This window comes from Carassius gibelio, chromosome A5 (assembly GCF_023724105.1).
Source record: "Carassius gibelio isolate Cgi1373 ecotype wild population from Czech Republic chromosome A5, carGib1.2-hapl.c, whole genome shotgun sequence".
NCBI lineage: Eukaryota > Metazoa > Chordata > Actinopteri > Cypriniformes > Cyprinidae > Carassius > Carassius gibelio.
In genome coordinates, this window is record NC_068375.1 from 3,773,919 (window position 1) to 3,793,993 (window position 20,075).

The following is a 20,075-nucleotide window of genomic DNA, read 5'->3' on the forward strand; positions in this document are numbered from 1 at the left end:
GAAGCCTACTACCTGATAACCACAGTATGTGGGAGTCCACACAGCCCCTCATGTTGAGGGAAGCGATGCTTGAGGTGTATAACAAATACACACTGGTTGAATGAAGCCCATGGACCCCAGGGCTAATCATCTTCAGAAAGGGAATGAAGCGGAGCGTGTAACCCCTACCGTACAGGATTTTAGAAAGTGCGCAGAGAACCCACACGGCGCGGCCGCCCACCGAAAGCCTGTGATCTTGGCCACTTAGCTTTTCCAGAGCACTGTAAAGGAAACTGGCAGAGTTTGTTAGTAGACATATAACCACCAGCAACATAACACCCATAAGCAGGTAAAGCAAGGGTTACGTTCTCACCCACCCTCCTGTACTGGAGTCCTGCTTGCGGGGCGCCCCCGTCTGGTCCGGACCGTCAGTAAGGCGGTTACTATGAACATAGAACCAACCAAAACATCATAGGTCCAGGAAAGGAGACTGTTATGTGAGAAACTTTCCACCTAACCTCGATCAGGTGGAGAGCTGGTGGCTACAGGGGAATTAGGCAGGGGAGGATAAAAACAGAAGTTAAAACAGAGGTTAAAAACATTCGGAGCTACTAGGTATCGCTCTGATCCGGGCGAGGATGCTGCCTTGTCTGAATCACATCCCTCAGACCCTGCTTACCTTTCTGTGAACCGCGGTTCCTCTTGCCCCTGCCCTTAGGTGGGGGAGGAGCGCGAGCCGCGACACTAGCCTTCTGCGCCCGTCTACAATCCTCAGATCGAGATGGGCCAGGACCCCTTTGTTGTTCGGGCTCGGAACTGGACCTTCGTGGAATGAAGGATTTAAAGGCAGCTGAGCGCACCCTTGCCTCCCTGAACTTTTCGACCATCATCTCGACGGAGGTAACGAAGAGCTCAGAAGGCTCGTCTGCCAGGTTCACCCACAGATGTCTCTCCGTTACCACCATGGCCGCCATAGACCTGCCTGCTTGGTATCCCGGAGAGAGAGGTCTGTGGTGCGGCGCAGCTCGGCTACCTGGTCAGGTGAAAGGCCTTGCCTGTGTCCAGGTCCTTCAGCAGGTCAGCCTGGTAAGCCTGAAGCACTGCCATCGTGTGCAACGAAGCCACAGCCTGACCTGCTGCCACATATGATTTGCCATTTAAGCGGGATGTATCCTGGAGGGGCTTAGATGGCAAAGAGGGAGATTTAAGAGAGGACGTTTCCCGCACAGAGAGCTAGCCAGCGTCTCTTCTACAGAGGGCATCCTCTCTTAGCCGTTTTCGTGCATGCCCTCGATACTAGCATAACTCGTATGCTGAAACCACTGGATGCGAGAGGAAAACGGCGCCTTCCATTCGTTTTCGACTTCTGCATGCAAGTCAGGCAAGAATGGAAAGCTCACCTAGCTGGAGGGCTATGGTCAGACAAATAACGCTCATCGAGGTGACCTCGTGACGCTACCTTTCTGGCACGCTTCCATGGCAAGTCAAATTTTTCCGTGGCGCGATCCATAACCTCTAACAGCTCCTCATACGCAGGGCAGGAAGATTGAGAAGGCTCAGCCTCAGCTTCTTCACCACTCTCAGACATCTCCTGCTCTTTCTGGGTAGAACCTACCTGGGTAGCACTAACTTCAGTGTCAGAATGGGTTAATAACAACGCATCTTCCTCCCGAAGTTCGCTCTCGTTTGCCGCCGGAGAGTGTGAGAGGAAAAGTCCCTCTCTACACTCCTCAGTGAGATCCACCTGTGATCCCCACTAGCTCATTCTCCTCCATGCCTTGGCAACGGTGGGTCCTGAGCCGCGGGATCCAGACGGCTGTCCCTCTTTCCTCGAAAAGAGAGACAAACGAGAGCGGAGCTTTTTCACAGAAAAACGCTCGCAGTGCACACAGATTGCCCCCTCAAGGACATCGCGCACGTGCTCTTCGCCCAAACAAGAGACGCAAAGAGTGTGTGTCATCAGGTGTCAAATAACGCTGACACGGATGCATACACTGTCTAAACGCCTTCCTAGTGGATGCCATGATAACAATAATAGATTGCTCTTACCATTTTGGTCGTTTCTCAGATGCACACTTCAAACAAAACAGTCAATGAAGACGGAGAAGATAAGTGACGGGTCCTGCGGGTGCATATCTATAGTCACACTTGTAGTGACGTCAGACACGGGTCACGACGAGGTGTTCCCCATAGTGTCCCCTCAGAGGATGCAGTTCGAAGTTCCCTTGACAGGGAACTACAATATCTAAATAAATCTCACTGAAGGAAATCCTACATCCACATTCTCTCTGTTGTTGTAGGAACTGACACAGGGAACTTCAGCTCTTTTCAGATGGAATTATCACAGGGGGGTTTCAGTGTGGCCCTTTCTGAGGTCAGCAACAATTTCATGTATTATTGTTTATATATATTCATGTATTATTGTTATATTATATATGTATATATACTTTTAAAATTAAAATAACCACTACATTGATATGAACATATCAATGATTTGATCTCACAGTGATCTCACCATGAAAATGTATCTAATATTGGGCTGTAACAGCACAGACATCATGTAGAAGTTAACATTTTATAATAACAAAGTGTTTAAAAAAACAGTATTGGTGTTTACTTTATATTATTCTCAGCCTGGTGTTGGCATTTGACACAGACATTTCTATTTGATGGATGCATTCAGATTCTGGAGTTTTTTTTTAATGACTCCTTTTTTCTTCTGAACCTTTATTCCTTTTCCCCTTGAAAAGGCTTGACACTTCCTGAAACACAGAGGGCAATATTTCAATGCAGTCAGTTGCTAACTATTGACATTATTACATTTTCTATAGCAGGTGTGACTGCTGAAGCCAGGTGATTCTCTTCATTAAAATCAATGTCATAAGCCCTTAAAAATAAATCAAACATATACAGTACAGTTTTAAATCATAAATCACCAATTATCAATTTAAAACACTAAGAATCTAATAAATAATGTTTTCTATAGTGATTCAGTGCTTTCAAAATATATACACATTAAATAACTACCAGAAATAATTATTAGAGATCTTGCATCGCTCTTTCATGCGCTCCACTTTTTTAACTCTGTAACCAGGGCAGTAGCTGGGATTTGCGGTGCCCCAGTGCAGTTTGTAACAAAACAGAGCAGAAATGTAAGTGTCTAAAGCATACGTACAGTTCCACTGAATTATAAATGTCTTTTAACAATGTTGTTGAACCGGATATATGAAGGAAACTGTCTGTTAAAATAACTGCAGCATTAATAACAAGTCAAGTAAAGTCAAGTGAAGTCAAGTCTGCTTTATTGTCAATTCTTCCACATGTACAGTACATACAGAGAATTTAAATTGCATTACTTTTAGACCCATGGTGCATACAGATAACACTAACGGTAGAGCCTAAAAATCTAGATCAAATATAAAAATATAAAATACAGCTAAAAAAATTAAAAAATAAAAATAAAGTTAAATAAAGAGGTGCAAGGCACATGGCAGATAGAGTGCAAACCAGTGAAGTGAACAAACAGTTCAGATAAGAAAATTGTAGTGCATCAAAGTGGCAAATGTCTCAAAAAGCAGTTATTTTATTTAAAATGACTGAAGAGGTAGTAAAATAAACACACTATTACAACATACAACTGCACAACATGCTGCAAATTAACAAGCAAATCTAACTGTTCTAGCCATGGATGTCTACAGTAGCTCCATTGTAAATGTGCTTGTGCTAAATGTGTTCCAGTAACAATGTGTGCACAAAAGAAAGGCACACAAATATTCCACAATAGTAATGAGAGAACAATAATGTTCTCATTATATTTTTATGTAGGCTATATGACAGACCTGCTCTTTATACAGTATATTGCATTTAACTGTATTTTCCTTCACAAAGTGATTCCAATCATATTTCAAGCAATTAAAAACCATCATGGTGAATAGTGTGCATCTGTGGTGTCTCTGAAGGAAGTAAAGAATTATTTATCGGCTTTAATATATCCGTCATATTATGGACTTGTTTTTCTTTCATTTTCTATTCTCTTGTTTAGTTTTGTTTCCATTGACCTAGTTTATGTCTCTCCTTTTATTAGTTAATTCAGTTCACCTTTGTTCATTAATAATCTCATTAGTTCCCTCGTTTAGTTAGTATAAGTACTCCCTGTTCTATTCCTTATGTTGTCCGGTATTGTTTTTTTGTTGTTGTTGTTGTTTTGTTATTTTATTTTTTATTTTTTTGCACTGAAGTGACAGGTTTTGCGATTATGCCATATGACAGACAATTCTAAACCTTGTGTTGTGTGTCTATGTCTATGTCTGTGTCTATGTGTGTTTTCATTTTATTCTCCATCATGAATGTGATATGGAGTCAAGCTTTCATTCTGTGTGCATTCTACATTTTAACTGATTTGTGTTTGACAAATTGGGGTTTGGTGAGGTGGGCATGTTTTTGTGACATATCAGGACACAACTTTGTATAATGACATGGGTATGACACAGGTATTACAAGGAGAGGGTGACTTATGAGGACATAACCCATGTCCCCATTTTTCAAAACGCTTATAAATCATACAGAATTAGGTTTTTTTGAGAAAGTAAAAATGCACAAAGTTTCCTGTGAGGGTTATTTATGTACATTATAAAAACCATTATGCCTATGGGATGTCCCCACTTTTCACAAAAATGTGTGTGTGTGCATGTGAGCATTTTTATCCCCTCCCCCATTTCCTGTGTGGGTTCAAAAACCCCAGAGCATCCTGAGTGTGACTTTTTTCTTTTTTTTTTATAGTAAGTGTGAGAAAAGTCATCAAAATATTATTTAGATGAACTTTATTTAAATTTAAGCAAATACCCATAGTACCCTGTACACTGCATAAGGGCTAGAACACACCAGTGACTATAAATGGTTATAAAAATGTGAAAAAGCTCTGCCTATCTAGGAAACCATTTAAAAGCAGCTACTTTCACAAGCAGATTTTAGCATTTTCTAGGTTATTTCCTGACGAATGAAGCTGTCCTTCAGTCTGCTGGTCCTGACCTGGAGACTCTGCAGTCTCTTCCCTAATGACAGCAAATTGAAGAAGCTGTTAACTGATTTGTGTTTGACAAATTGGGGTTTGGTGAGGTGTGTGTGTGTGTGTGTGTGCATGTGAGCATTTTTTTTAAGTATAATTTTTATCCCCTCCCTCATTTCCTGTGTGGGTTCAAAAACCCCAGAGCATCCTGAGTGTGACTTTTTTTTTTGTTTGTTTTTTTTTGTTTTTTTTTTATATATATAGTAAGTGTGAGAAAAGTCATCAAAATATTATTTAGATGAACTTTGTTTAAATTTAAGCAAATACCCATAGTACCCTGTACACTGCATAAGGGCTAGAACACATCAATGACTATAAATGGTTATAAAAATGTGAAAAAGCTCTGCCTAACTAGGAAACCATTTAAAAGCAGCTACTTTCACAAGCATATTTTTGCATTTTCTAGTTTATTTCCTAGTTATATCAATAAAAAAATATATATTAAATAAAGTGTTATTTCTGTTTGTTAATTTGTAGGGTTCAAGGTTGTTTGGAGCAGTTGGGGCTTACTCCTGGTCAGGAGGAATAGTGCAGGATCTCCCTCATCAACTGCTCAATTCATCATTCATTAATGCCACAAATATGGAGGACGACATTAGAGATTCCTATTTAGGTACATTGTCATTCATTCATTGGTTTATAAAAAATATATTATTATTATTATTATTATTATTATTATTATTATTATTGTTGTTGTTGTTGTTATTGTTGTTGTTTATGGTGTACTATTGCACATACTTTCAATTTCCACATAAAAAAAAACAAAAACAAAAAAACAATTAATGTTCAATGTTACTCTTTTGTGGGTAATGTGCTGCACAGTAATGCTAAAGACACAAATGATAGTTCAATTTGTAGAAACCAAAATGTTAGAGTCTAGTTGAAATTTGCACAGGAGGAAAGAGAATGGAATGGGATTAAAGTGTAAATATGAGTCAGATTACATTGTATCCACTGTGTATCATAGTGTGCTAACCAAAAATTAAAGCTCCACAATGCATCTGTGTATTACTGAAATTTACATTAATAACAGTGCTCTTTAAAATACGAAACTCCATAGCAAAGGTTTTTCACATAAATTTACCAAATTACTTTATCAATATTACAGCATGTGTGTTTTTATGATGCATTCATTCAAGTTATTATAATACTTATATCTGTTTAGTGGTCTCATTGTGGAGACTGTTTGTGGTAAGCCATTTCTCAACTAACGGCAGATGTTTCCATATCCTTAAATGCATTTGTGAGCAGTTACATATGCTGCAAATATCACCACAACAGATATCACACGTGCTGTAACGGGTGCTATTCTGTTTCATAGCCTGACAAAACCAGAGATCAGTATTTATTTATTTTTTTTCTGAAACCAAATCACACAGACCCTGAGTCAGCAGAACATCACTACTATTAAACCCTAATTAAACAACAACATGCTACAAACACATTCACACACAAAAGTTGTTATGGTGAAGTAATTACATAATGTGTTTCAGGTTACTCAATTGCTGTGGCCTCAGTAAATGGTCATGTTGTGTACTTTGCGGGAGCACCACGGCATAGACACAAAGGTCTGGTGCTGGGATTTACACAGAATGATCAGAACCACAGTTGGACCATCAGTCATAGAATATATGGATCACAGGTGTAAAGTTAATTATACATTATACACATTATATGTAATATATATTAATAAGTGATGACACAGTTACTTTGGTGTTTGCGTGGCACCTTCAATACTTTTATTTATACAGACCAACACATGAAACCTTTTTTTGTTTGATGTTTGTTTGTTTGTCTCTCTGCAGCTGGGCTCATACTTTGGGGCAGAATTGTGTGTGGTTGGCATTTCTGAGTTGTTAGCAGTGGGAGCTCCATTATATCATGCTCATGGAGTGGGAGGAGAGGTCCAGATATGCCCACTTAACACTACAGTAAGATCAATACACACAATACAGATATATAAATACAGAAGTTGATCAATAACCACTATTTACTGTGTGGCAAAAACTACTATTAACATTGTTAAATACAAACATGTTTACATACATAGCTAATGCATTTTTACATGAGATTTAACACATTTAAACTCATAATCACAACTAATAACTTTTATGTTATTGTTGTGTTAATGTGTTTAATACATAAAATTCCCAAGATCCAAGAGCTCAACTGTTCAACGATCCTTCGTGGGGTGGTGGGAAATGAGTTTGGCCGGTTTGGCACTTCACTGGCAGCCATACAGGACTTAAATGGAGATGGCTTTAAAGAGTTGGCAGTGGGGGCACCCCAAGAAGAGAAGGGCAAGGGTGCCATTTACATATTTTTGGGACAACCAGGCGGTATCAGAGCAGAATACAGTCAGGTAAGAGACAGTTTTAAATAATTTGTAGTTATGCAACCTCTGCTGAAATAGCAGTTTAAGGTGGGCAAACTGGTTTGCTATTACAAAGTGGTCTGCACACTTTAACCATGTTGAATAAAATGGTCTACAAGTCCATACATGTCCCCACTAACAAATGGTCATCTATCTAGAACAGACTGGACCAAATAATGACATGGTGGACAAGCCTAAATCTGCATATATATATATATATATATATATATATATATATATATATATATATATATATATATATCATAAGGTTAAGTTTTTTCATGGTTTATATGGTATATTTATCCTCTGTGGTCCACAATGGGGACGTTTCCATAAAATGTGTATACAGAGTATATATATTTATATATATATTAAATGTCAATGTACATTAAGTAGACAGACTTTATTTTAGACTTTAATTTTTTTTTTTTTTTTTACAATTAAAGTATATACTGTATTTTTCGGACTATATATATAATTTTTTTTCATATACATTGCATGCATTTACATGCAGTGCAAAGTGCTGGTTAATATAAGTCAGCCACATGAGTTCTGGCTAGGTTAGTACCTAGGCATTATCTAGTTGTTGTAATTAATATAATAATTACATACAGTAGTATGTACTTGCAGAACAGGACTGTAAAATTAAGTGCTATCTATTTTCCAGCAGAGAAATCTAGATTTTATCTAGATTGTCCAACAGTAATCAAGGATTATGACTATCAGAGCACATTTCTAAATGTATAGGTTTTTACACTGGGGTGGTATAAAAGCCTTAAATACTTATATGCCTTTACCCCCTTTTCACATGTAGAGAGTGAGTGGAGCAGCTGTTGAAGGTGGGCTGCAGTATTTTGGAGTCTCTCTTCACTCTGCGGGAGATCTGACCTCAGACGCTCTTACTGATGTAGTAGTGGGCTCTAGAGGTGCAGTTACAGTACTAAGGCAAGTGCGTGTGCTTACATGTGTCTGTGTATTTTCAGCTTATTCTTACCAACTTCAGAAAAAAAGGCCATACTAACGTGTAAAGTGACCAGTCACAGTTTATTTTAGTTTTTTGAGATGTTTAGTGATGGGTAAGTAGGCCAGAGGATTCCACTATTAGTCATCCTTGCTGACTGATACAAACCTTTTAACCTCAATTTCCAAAACATGCATCAGACAACCTGATTGGAGTCATTAAAATGTGTAATTTTCTGTGTCTAAAATCACTCATCCACTAATTCAATCCAAGTCAAGTCACCTTTACAGTATATAGCGCTTTATACAATACAGATTTTCAAAGCAGCTTCATAGTATTAAACAGGAAAATAGTGTCAAAAATGCAAGAAGTTCAAATAGTATCTGCACAATAAAGTAGACAATATTGCCAGAAATTAAGTGCCCTTACCTAACCAAAGCCAAATACAACAGTGGCAAAGAACCAAAACTCGATTGGTGACAGTAATGGAGAAAAAAAATACCTTGGGATAGACCAGGCTGTTGGCAGCAAGTTTTTCTCTGGCCAGAAGAAAGCAGCATAGTGTTGCTTAATTCCAGACTGCATCACATGTCAGAATTGTGCAAAGGACTCATCTGGTTCTCATGGTCTTGTGCCGATGGCTGTCAAGTTGACGAGGTCTTCGCAGGGGATCTGACTCTGGGGCTCACCTCACTGTAGAGTTCAGGGCTGTAGAGGTCATTTCTAGGTAAGGCTTGGATTGACTACTTGAGTAGTCACGTGATTGACTACTTCAACCACTAGTCGGCACGGTCAGAAACAATCGACTAGTCGAGCATTCATCAACCGTAATGCATACAAAGAGTTTGTAAGTACGACATGAATTTTAGGAATTTTAGGTGCATGTAAAATTAAAATATGTAATGTAATAATTAGGGGTGAGCCTGACGCCGAATTCCTTATTCGGAATGGCACGGATAATGGCTTCAAAAATGAGTAACAGACAAATTAATTCAGAATAATTCCGCCTGAATACTCGGCTGAAGCTGGCACAGTCTGGAGTTTTCTAGATAACAACTGAGTCAGGGGATCAGCGCAATATTATACAACAGACCTCTAAAGTCACGAGTGTGAAGTGAATGAATGTAAACTTTATGAATGAAAAGAGCGCAAATCAAACACAGCATTGCTGTTGTCTCTCAGAGCATCTCTCAGAAATCAGAGCTTTGCAAGGGTAATATCACCTATAATAATACATCATACGCGTTCTATTATTTGTATATATTTAAAAGGCAATGACTTAAACCTTAGGCTACGATATGATATGAATGAATGGATTAAGCACAGCGCGCGCTCAACAATCAAACAGCCGCACTGCGTGTCAGTCTCTCAAAAAGAGTCAGTCTTTTCTACTTGTCATACATGTTTGCATCTTTACCTTTTGCTGGTTTGCGTGGCACACACACATTTGTTTAGTGAAGTCCACTAAACATTAACCCTTATATGTTGATGGAGACGTTTTCGTCCACTAGGGGTAAAGTTTAGTCTTATTTTGGCCACAACTTTGTCGGTGTTTGAGCTAATGGAATGATTTTTGGTGACAAATCTTATTTTGACCCATATTTTGGGAAAATGCTTTGAATTTTTTCAAAACCTCAACTGTACACTGTGGGCAAATTCACTACCCTTTCGTTATGTTTGTGGATGAAAACGTCCACTAAATTAAACTGCTGTAAAAATGTATCAGATCAATATTTTTGTTTTCATTTTCTTTTTTTTTCTTTTTTTGCATAAATCTATTAAATCAACCTCAGTCCTGATCAAAACTACCAAATGTAAAAAAAAATCCAAGATTTTATCTCTTTAATTACCAAGTTCATAAATGATGTCACTGATTTGAAAAAAACCCCCCACAAAATTACATATTTTCAATAAAAAAATTGATTGTGGTCAGGATATTTTTTTTAACCTTTTATCACAGTCTTGGGCATGTCAAAGATTATTTACAAGATTGGCTTTGATGGATTGTTAGTTTTTGTGCAGCTTTAGATTTAAATTTTTTCTCCATCATTTGTTGTTGGTGGCTGTTTTTGCCCCACTGACTTCCGTTATAAAAAAAAAATTTGATTGCAAAGCCATGACACCATATAATCATGCATTCTTGATTGTTTGTGATTTTCCCTTTTGGGAAGAGGTGAAATTTGTTATCTTTACAGTTTATCACTAGGTGGGACAATTAACCCCTTAGATAGGCCTGTGCAAAAAAAGGCTTAGTTTCTGGCTTGTACATGGAGTTATATGGAGTATAACAGCAAATTATAGTGTTTCTGTTTGCGTGTGTGTGAGATTCTTGATTATTGGTGGTTTTCCCTATTAGGAAGAGGTAACATTTGTTATTTTTTTACAGTTGATCACTAGGTGGGGCCATTAACCCTTTAGATAGGCCTGTGCAAAAAAAGGCTTAGTTTCTGGCTTGTATATGGAGTATAACGGCAAATTATAGTGTGTGTGTGTGTGAGAGAGAGAGAGAGAGAGAGTGAGAGAGGGTGTGAGAGAGACCTTTATGCACTTACCTTGATGTATCTGAAAAAAATCAAAATATGCTCCTCAGCTCTGTGTGAGATTCTTGATTTTTAAGGGGGGGGGGGTGTATTTGCAGAACAATACTCAGCAGTGTGTGAAAGGAAGTCCAATAAAGCGTGTCTGATTGATTGTGCTTTGTGTGTGCAATTGGTCTCAGGAGCATGTGGTATTTGTTATCAGGTGACTGTGATTTGTGCAGTGGAGCATGGGTAATGTAGTCCAGGGTGTAATGTTTAGTGTGAGAGTCTGTGTTGTGGATGATGACCTCTGGTGGTGAATTAACAGATGTTCAGTGACCGGATCATGACACATTCAATCGTGGTTGTCTCTCTATAGTCGATACTGGATCTTAGTGCTGTTTTACCACAACATTCTGTTGAATAGACTAGAGAATTATGTTAGAATTAGTGGAATTGCATTGGCATAGTTCAAATTATACTTATCTGACAGTCATCAATACATAGCAGGGAATGATGAGGTATCATATTGATCGCAAGAGTACCACAAGGCTCAGTACTAGGACCTTTGTTTTTAATGCTTTAAATGCTACCCTTGGGAGATATCATCAGGAAACATGGTGTTACTCATCTCTACATTTATTTAAGGAAAAATCATGATCTGGTCACTGAACTTCCTTAATTCACCACCAGAGGTCATCATCAACAACACAGACTCTCACACTACACAGTACTCCCTGGACTACATTTCCCATGCTCCATTGCACCAATCACAGTCACCTGATAACAATCACACATGCATCTGAGACCAATTACACACACACATCACAATAAATCAAACACACTTTATAAGCATTGGACTTTCTTTGACACACTGCCAGCAACATGTAGCACAAGAGCATTTCTCAGTCTCTCAACCATGAGTCCTCCGTCCTTTCTCATTCCTGGTGTCTTTATCCGTTCTCTCCACGCCAATTACTGCAAGAAGACACAGGTGTTTGTCAATTTGCCCTTGACCCACTTTCTCACCATTAGTCTACCAACTCTCTCTCTCTTACCGTAGACTTCACTCCATCACGCCCTCCTTGCCACACACCCCCACTGCCTGACTCAAGTTGGGGAGAACTGCCTGTCTGATACATCTGTCTGTAACAAGAACATGAGAGAAAAGTCAGGTGCATGCAATAGTGGTCCACATAAATCATCCTTTACTTGGGTAAAAGCCTGTGGACACTGCTCCATCCAGTGGACTGGATCTGGTGCTTCCTTTTTAGTGAGGTCAGTCAGCAGGCTGTTGAGGTCTGTATAATTAGGCACAAACCTTCTGTAATATCACGCCAGCCCCAGTAACTGCCTTACCTCCTTCTTTGTTTCATATCTCGGGCCCGTTGTAATCACTGCAGTCTTATTAATTTGGGTACACACTTGCCCGTGACCTAAATGGAAACCTAGATACCCAACCTCCACACACCCACTTCTTCGTGTTGGCAGTTAAACCAACCCTTCTCAGTGCCTCCAGAACTACTCTCAAGTGTTCCATATCATCCAGGTAGTCTTATATCATCCAGATAGGCAGTGGCATATGTAGCATGAAGCCGGAGGATTTTACCCATCGGGCGCTAAAAAGTAGCCAATGCCCCGAACAAGCTGAATGGAAGTGTAACAAATTGGTGTGATCCCAAATGGTGTTATGAAGACTGGTTCTTCTTTGGACATAGGTGATAAGGGAATCTGACAATATCCTTTAGTTAAATCATACAGAGAATAGATTATTCTATTATTTCCCATATCTAGCATCGCCTTTTTTGTTATGTTCAGGCAAATGATACTGCTACCTACATACCACCAAACCTGGCTCTTTCTCAATATGGTGCTGGATAAGGGTCATTTGACCAGGCAGCGGCAATAACACATATGCAATTATGCTTGCAACTGGGCTATGTCAATAGATAAAGAGCTACGAAGGCAAGAGGTGATCTACCTGAACCAGAGTGAGAGATCGAGTTGTGGTGTTCACGTCTGGGTCAAGATCATCCTCATCCAAGATAAAAAAAATTAAGGTGGTATATACAGTATATTCACAGTACATATCGTGCACCGCACCTGTACGTTTGCACTACCTTATAATTGACATCTCCAACTTGCCATGTGACCTCAAATGGTCATTGCCACTTGGCAAGTAGTTTGGAACTAAACATAAAGAGCAATACAACCACTTTATCTCCCAGTGTAAATTTAAGGAGCTTTGTCCCCTGTCGTATAGCCGGCTTTGTCTTTCCTTGGCCTGTTAAAAATTCTCCATTGAGAGCCGCCCAAAGTGTGGAGTTTTGTTCTCATTTGCATTACATAATGTAATTTATTAATAAGATTCGGGAGGAGCGCGTCAGATACTTAGCCTAATCAACACAGGCGGACCATAATCAAGTAATCAATCCCATAGTATAAATATCGCTGACTTACCTCTATCCATTGACGGTTTAATTAAATATATTTCATATATGGTCACTCTCTCTTGACTGACTCCCTGGTGATCAAAGGTGCTCTCCTCCACTGCTAACTCAACCTGGCTTGAATATACACAAGGACAGAGATAGAGATGATTACAATTATTTGGAAGAGTTCTTAAAAATACACTTAGTAAGGATCCATTTTGGTTATATAGTCCTGTATTCTTGAAGAGCAGGATTTCTAGATAGACAATGTGCTCCATGTTATAAAAGCTAGTTAATCCTTTAGAACCCAATAGAATGTGGATGTAGAATACTTCTAATTTTAAAAAGAATTTTTTTTTTCAATGAACCAGACAGCAGAAAAACTTGTTTATAATTCAAAGTATAGGCTACTTTGTTTTAAAGAGCACAAACCCCTCTTTAATATGACACCAAACAACATTTACCTCTCATTGTTGAGATACTTCCCATAAAAAAGAAAAACAAACTATACTACCAAATTACTCACACAAAACGTCCTAATAATATATATGATATTTATATTATTCACTCACTGTTAATATTGCATATTAATGATATTGGAAAATCATTAGAAACATGAGACAATGTCTACTTGAATATACAGCTAAACAAAAATATACAGCTTTCAAAATGCAAGGTGGGTTTTAATCCCCAAATAGCATGCGTTAGATACCTCTCTTCCAACGTGTAACTCATCGTGGTCGCTTTGACGCAGGCATTTTGAGTGATAATTAAAATAATCAAATGGCATCATTTTAAGTTTTTGTAGAGAAGGGGCCGTACGGCCATTATGGGTTTTAAGGGGTTAACATTAGAATAGTCAGCCGAAGTTCAATTGAATAAGTTGCTAATCTAGCTACAAAAACAATGCAAAATAGCTTATGCTGTTTTATTTGACTTTAGCTGACTGAGTGGCTAGTGCAGTAGGTGACAATCTGACAGACTTTATAATAGTGACAACAATTGTGTTGTCTTATTAAAATAATAATTAATTTACGTAACATTAAATCATCACACTATCCTCCTGCACCCGTTCAGAAATTGTGTTGTGTATTTATATTTTTCTGTTTATCAAATGAAGACATAAAACATTCATTTAATTTTTCTTTTAATTATTGAAAATAAAGCAAACTTTATTTTTTGGTAAATGGGATTTACTATTAAAAATAAAACATGAACAAATTATGTTTGTTGAATTTTAGTAGGAGTAGTAGTAGCCTACATTCTGCTGAACAATAGTAATACATTTTTGGCAAATACTGTGAATACCTTTACAGTTCTGTGTATGTGATGTGATGCTAGTTTTACTCAAATCAAACGGTCAAATGCTCATGAAGTGACTCTCAGAGCAGTTCTGGAGATGTTGTTCATGTGTTTACATCTTAATTTAGAGAGACAGCAGCTGCTGAAATCACAGCGAGCGTCACGCGTGTTTCAGTGTGTGTAAAAATGTAGTCGAGCTTCTGCTCCATTCATTAACAGAGACACGCATAACATGCAGGATTTATTTTTAAATAGACTTTTCAGGCTTAATATTTACAGGTACTATTCCATATTGTGATTTGATGTAAGTGCAATGAACTACTTTTGATTTATTCATTCAAAATTGGACAAATTCTGTAAATTCCGTTTTTATGACTGGATTTCCGCAATTACATCCGCGTTTTGTGCATCGCGGAAATCATATGGCCCTACAATCATATATCAATTTAAAGAAATATTAACATACAGTAATAATTATTAAATATTTTGATTGGGACTCGAGTGGACTCGGGAATAAGTCAGATTCCTAATATGTTCGAGTCCGAGTCAATACCAAGTCAAAATGCACACGAGTCCATGACAAGACTACGACCATTAAAATATGGTCTTGAGACCGAGTTCAAGACCGAGTCCGAGTCTCGAGTACTCAACACTGCTGTATTGTAGGCTGATAAGTGTAACTCATGTAAACTCAAATCAGTCACCACAAAAAAATTCCTCTTCTGAGGTATTTAATTAAAAGAAAGACTGTTAACAGATGATTGGGAGCCTGATGGAGAAGAATTATAAGCCCTGTTCACACTGCGATTCCGGAAAATACACGGGAATGTGACCCAGCAATGTTCCTGGGTTGCTAGATTTTGCCCCTTTTGCACAGCCAGTAATTAACCGGAATATGTGTGTGCGTTCACATACAACCCTTATTGCCCTTTAATGACACATGATATCAGAATGTGACGTATAATTTACGAGTCAAAAACACTAGGCACATTAACTTTCACCTAAGCTTTTGAACAAGCTCAGCTTCAGGGCGAATAGTGAGGAGCTACCTGATCTCTGCTTCATTTCAGTTTGCACATATTTTTTCAACGCAAACATTGAGCTGCCTTCAAAACACCCGATAAAAGAGTCACATGATAGCATACATCATCACTACGACACACCCTTTATGGCATTGGTTCTGGCTTTTGCTCACACAGAGCAGAGCTCGTTCCAGGACTGAACCCGGCAATGTTACTAGGTACTCAACCCAGGATTGATCCCAGAATTAACCCCGGGATGTGTTTGCATTCACACAGAATGTGATCAGGCAATTTTTCTGCAATTTTCAGAGTTAAAACGTGCAGTATGAACGGGGCTATAGAGTTCTGATCTTATACAGAGGAGATTCCTATGTGGACTGTCAAGCGATCACATTAAATACCAACTTAAAATCTGCCTTGGCAATCCTATAGTCGCGGGTGGAGTTCTCATCACAAAAATGAACAAAGCTGCAAGCCTCAAGTGGGATAGACAGCAAAAGATCAAGAAATATGCCGACGTCAAAGAGACTAAAGTCACTGAGATCAAGGCAGAACTATCGTATTTTCCAGACTATAAGTCACACTTTTTTTCATAGTTTGGCTGGTCCTGCGACTTATAGTCAGGTGCGACTTATTTATCAAAATTAATTTGACATGAACCGAGAGAAATGAACCAAGAGAAATGAACCAATAGAAAATATTACCGTCTCCAGCCGCGAGAGGGCGCCCTCTCGCGGCTGGAGACAGTAATTTTTTCTCTTGGTTCTTGGTTCTAAATAAATGCGACTTATAGTCCAGTGCGACTTATATATGTTTTTTTCCTCATCATGACATAGTTTTGGACTGATGCGACTTATACTCAGGTGCGACTTATAGCCAGAAAAATACAGTACATCAAGGTCAAGATAGAATGGTTCAGGCAATCACAGGTAAAGAACAACCCACAAACACACAAGTAAAAGCTTTGAAAAAATACTATAGATCATGGACAAGAAGGACTCAGAGGGTTTAGAGGACCACTGCAGGAAGAAAAGAAAGGGTGCACTCAGCTAACAGTTTGACGATAACAGCTCACACAACATCATCACAGTGACCGAAACATCAAAGTTTACTCTTGTAGGACAGCATTAAGCAGTTGGAAGCCCAATAAACTGTGAAACAGAAGGACAGCTACCTACAGCTGATCAGATCAGTAAGGGCTAATCAATTATCCACCAAACACATTGCACAGTTGCTGAATTTGATTGGAGAAAAATGTATTGTGAACTGTTCATGGTGTGGCAATGCAAGCACTATGGGATATTGGATCACAAGTCTGTCTTATGAACAAAATGTGGAGAAAAGATCTTCCACACACCACACTACGAAACCTTGAATAGATCCTAGGTCCTGGAGATCTCACCTGTTGAGTAGTAAACCAAACAATTATCCAGTTTGAAAGCAGGGTCGAAGTGACTTTTAAGATGGAACAGACAAAGCCACATTGCTGGAATTGGAGGTACCTGTATTAGTATCTGGTGATGATGGGGTGGCAGAGGAACCCATTATTGGGTAAAATATCATTGAGTATCTTCTGAATAATAGTGTCGAGCTGTCTGCTGGTGTAACAACCAAAGCCAAGAGTACTTCGCTCTCCTATGACTGTAAGAAAGAAGACGTGTTACTGATCTTAGTGAGAAGTGTGGATGATAGGTGCATCGATGGAGTAATGAAGGTCAGAAATAAATAAAAAATTCCAGTTAAAAAGGTTAGAACTGTTAAATGTTGCATCAAAAAGGGCCCTTTATTATCTGACCAAGATGGCCTGTTTGTGCCGGATGAGTGCACATCGTGGCCAGACTAATTGAGGGTAGAGGAAAACATTGTCCGACTCCAGGGACCTGTTCATGCATATGCATTCCTGTCCATGATGACCTGCCTCTATGTGCCCTTCTGGGCCATATACAGCGAGTAAACACCATCTACCCAGCTGAGGTGAGACCAGCCACATGCAAGTGAGAGACTGCACACACTACTCAAAGCCTGCCTCTCAAAGACAGTAAACAAGTTAATAGATTTAAAGAAAATGCTGAGATGATGCTAACAACCCAAGGGGAAAGGCTTATAGGCCCTCCTGATAATGTTGACCATTTAACACCGGAACAGCAACAGAAAGTAAAACCGCTTTTAAATGAGGAGAGTGTTGCTTTTGCCTGCGATGACAATGATGTGGGATGTATTCCATCTCTCTGGCTAAAAATTCTCCTCCATGATACCACACCCATGAAGCACACATGCATGTCTGTCCTGAAGCCGCTGCATGAAGAGATTAAATAATAACTAGGGGATCTGTTGATTGAGGGATGGATTACAAGATCAAAGTCACCATACTCTTCAACAGTAGTCTGTGTGCATAAGGACATGGTGATGCTGAATAATGCAGTTACAGAGGAGGTAGATGAGTAATGAGAAGGACAGGTAGAAGTTGATGTACTGTAACATTCTGAAGAGGAGAGGTCAAAGAAAGAGATACTCCAACACAACCAGCCTTCAAAAAACTACATCCTTTGAGAAACAGAAAAAAAAAAACTATATATGTATGTAAAATATATGTAAAAAATAAATATGTCCCCGTCCGATGTTGTAGGGTGAAGTTAAAGTCCTGGAGCGCCAGGAACCACCGCGTCACCCTGGCGTTGGTCTCCTTTGCCCGGGCCATCCACTGCAGGGGAGCGTGGTCCGTGAGGAGGGTGAAGTGGCAGCCGAGGAGGTAATAAAGGAGCTCCAGGACTGCCCACTTGACAGCCAACGCTTCCCTCTCTACGGTGGTGTACCGCTGTTCTGCGGGGTTCAGCTTTTGGCTGATGAACATCACCGGGTGTTCCTCACCATCGTGGCCCTGCGACAAGATGGCTCCCAACCCGGTGTCTGACACGTCGGTTTGCAGCAGGAATGGGCGATTGAAGTCGGGGGCACGGAGGACCGGTTCCGTATTCAGGGCGGCCTTGATTTTGAGAAATGCGGCTTCCGTTCCGGGATTCCACACAACTTTCTCCGGCTGCCCCTTCCTGGTCAGGTCTGTCAGGGGAGAAGCTAAGGAGGAGAAGTTAGGGATGAAGCAGCGATAATATCCCGCCAACCCCAAAAAGGCCCATACCTGTGTCTTAGAGATGGGCTGCTGCGCAGAGAGGATAGCTGCCACCTTCTTCTCACGCTGGGTGCCCTCTGGCATGCGCCGCTCCTGGACCACCCTTTTGGGAAACAATGGCGCTCTCTCCCCTATCTCCCGGTGTTGGGTGGCCTCCGCCAGCTCTATGGCCTCAACAAGTTTGTCTACATTGACAGGATTCCGCATCCCAGCGGCCTGACGTTGCGGGCGGTGAAGGGCACGTAGGAGGCGATCAACCATGACACGCTCCGCTACCTGATGTACAGTGGGACCCCCGGCCAGCAACCAGTGTTTAGCCAGACGGGAGAGGCTAGCGGCTTGGGCCCGAGCTGGCTGTCATGGGTCGAAGGTCCACTCTTTGAACAGTTGGGCGGTGCTGATCATTGACAACCCCATTCGTCCCAGGATCTCCTTTCATAGGTCCTCGTAGGAGGTGCTTAGCTCCAGGGGGAGTGCGAAGTATGCACGCTGAGCCTCTCCCGTGAGCAGGGGTGCAATGGTGCGGGCCCAATCTACTTTGGGCCACGCCTCCCTAGTAGCAACGGTCTCAAACATCTGAAGGTACATCGTCACGTCATCATGGGCGGTCATCCTGGGCAGCAGCTGGGTTGCTTGGACACGGGGGTCAGGTATCGGAGTTCACGGGGCTGTGGTCATTCGGGGCGTGGCCAACTCTCGCTCAGTTTCCCCCTGCGGGGCGGCCATGTTTTCCATGATTTGTTGCAGGCTTGGTGAGATGTTTTAGCAGCGCATCCATTATCGGGTTAGGAGCACCACCTGGGGAACCAGAGAAGATTTGTCAGGTAGAGACCGTGAGGGAAAAAAAAAAAAACAAACAAATCCAAACCAATTGACTCGTTGCACGCAGTGAGGGGTAGGGTCGTCAGTGTCCACTTCACTGAGTTGCCCGCATTCTCCACCAGTGTGGCGGGGTGAAGTAGGACACGACACGAGAAGGAGGGTAAATTCACAGAAGGGGTGGATTTATTAAATGAATTCGTGTGAGAACTGGCTGTGCTGTGAGGTGGTTTGGGTGTTCGGTGCTCGGCATCCTGTCTTGGAAGTGTTCTAGTGCAGTGTGGGTCCGTGCTCTCCTGTGGCGTTGGGGCTGTATATATATATATATATATATATATATATACAAACAAACATTTTCTCTGGTGTCTTGGTTTGGAAACTTGTCTGTAATGAACAAGAATTCAGTGAGTCAAATTGTTACATGGTCTAGTAAGCTGACTGGGGAGTCATAGCTTAGTCCAGCATCCCTGTAGAG

General features: G+C 40.3%; 1 protein-coding gene and 1 long non-coding RNA gene across 8 annotated transcripts in view; one reads left to right on the top strand and one right to left on the bottom strand.

Annotated features, from left to right (window-relative positions):
• LOC127989103 (uncharacterized) overlaps window positions 1-20,075 on the bottom strand; it is a 117,933-nt gene that overhangs the window by 55,047 nt on the left and 42,811 nt on the right. The gene's annotated exons all lie outside the window — the stretch shown is intronic.
• LOC127988917 (integrin alpha-X) overlaps window positions 1-20,075 on the top strand; it is a 121,316-nt gene that overhangs the window by 49,445 nt on the left and 51,796 nt on the right. For all 7 annotated transcript variants that reach the window (XR_008162137.1, XM_052591389.1, XM_052591392.1 and 4 more), the window contains 6 exons: window positions 2,280-2,353; window positions 5,522-5,657; window positions 6,538-6,686; window positions 6,850-6,975; window positions 7,200-7,406; window positions 8,233-8,363. Coding sequence is in view for 6 of the 7 variants with exons in the window: in XM_052591389.1 (XP_052447349.1) it covers window positions 2,280-2,353; window positions 5,522-5,657; window positions 6,538-6,686; window positions 6,850-6,975; window positions 7,200-7,406; window positions 8,233-8,363 (823 nt within the window). In the remaining variant the exon portion in view is untranslated. The remainder of the gene's footprint in view (window positions 1-2,279; window positions 2,354-5,521; window positions 5,658-6,537; window positions 6,687-6,849; window positions 6,976-7,199; window positions 7,407-8,232; window positions 8,364-20,075) is intronic.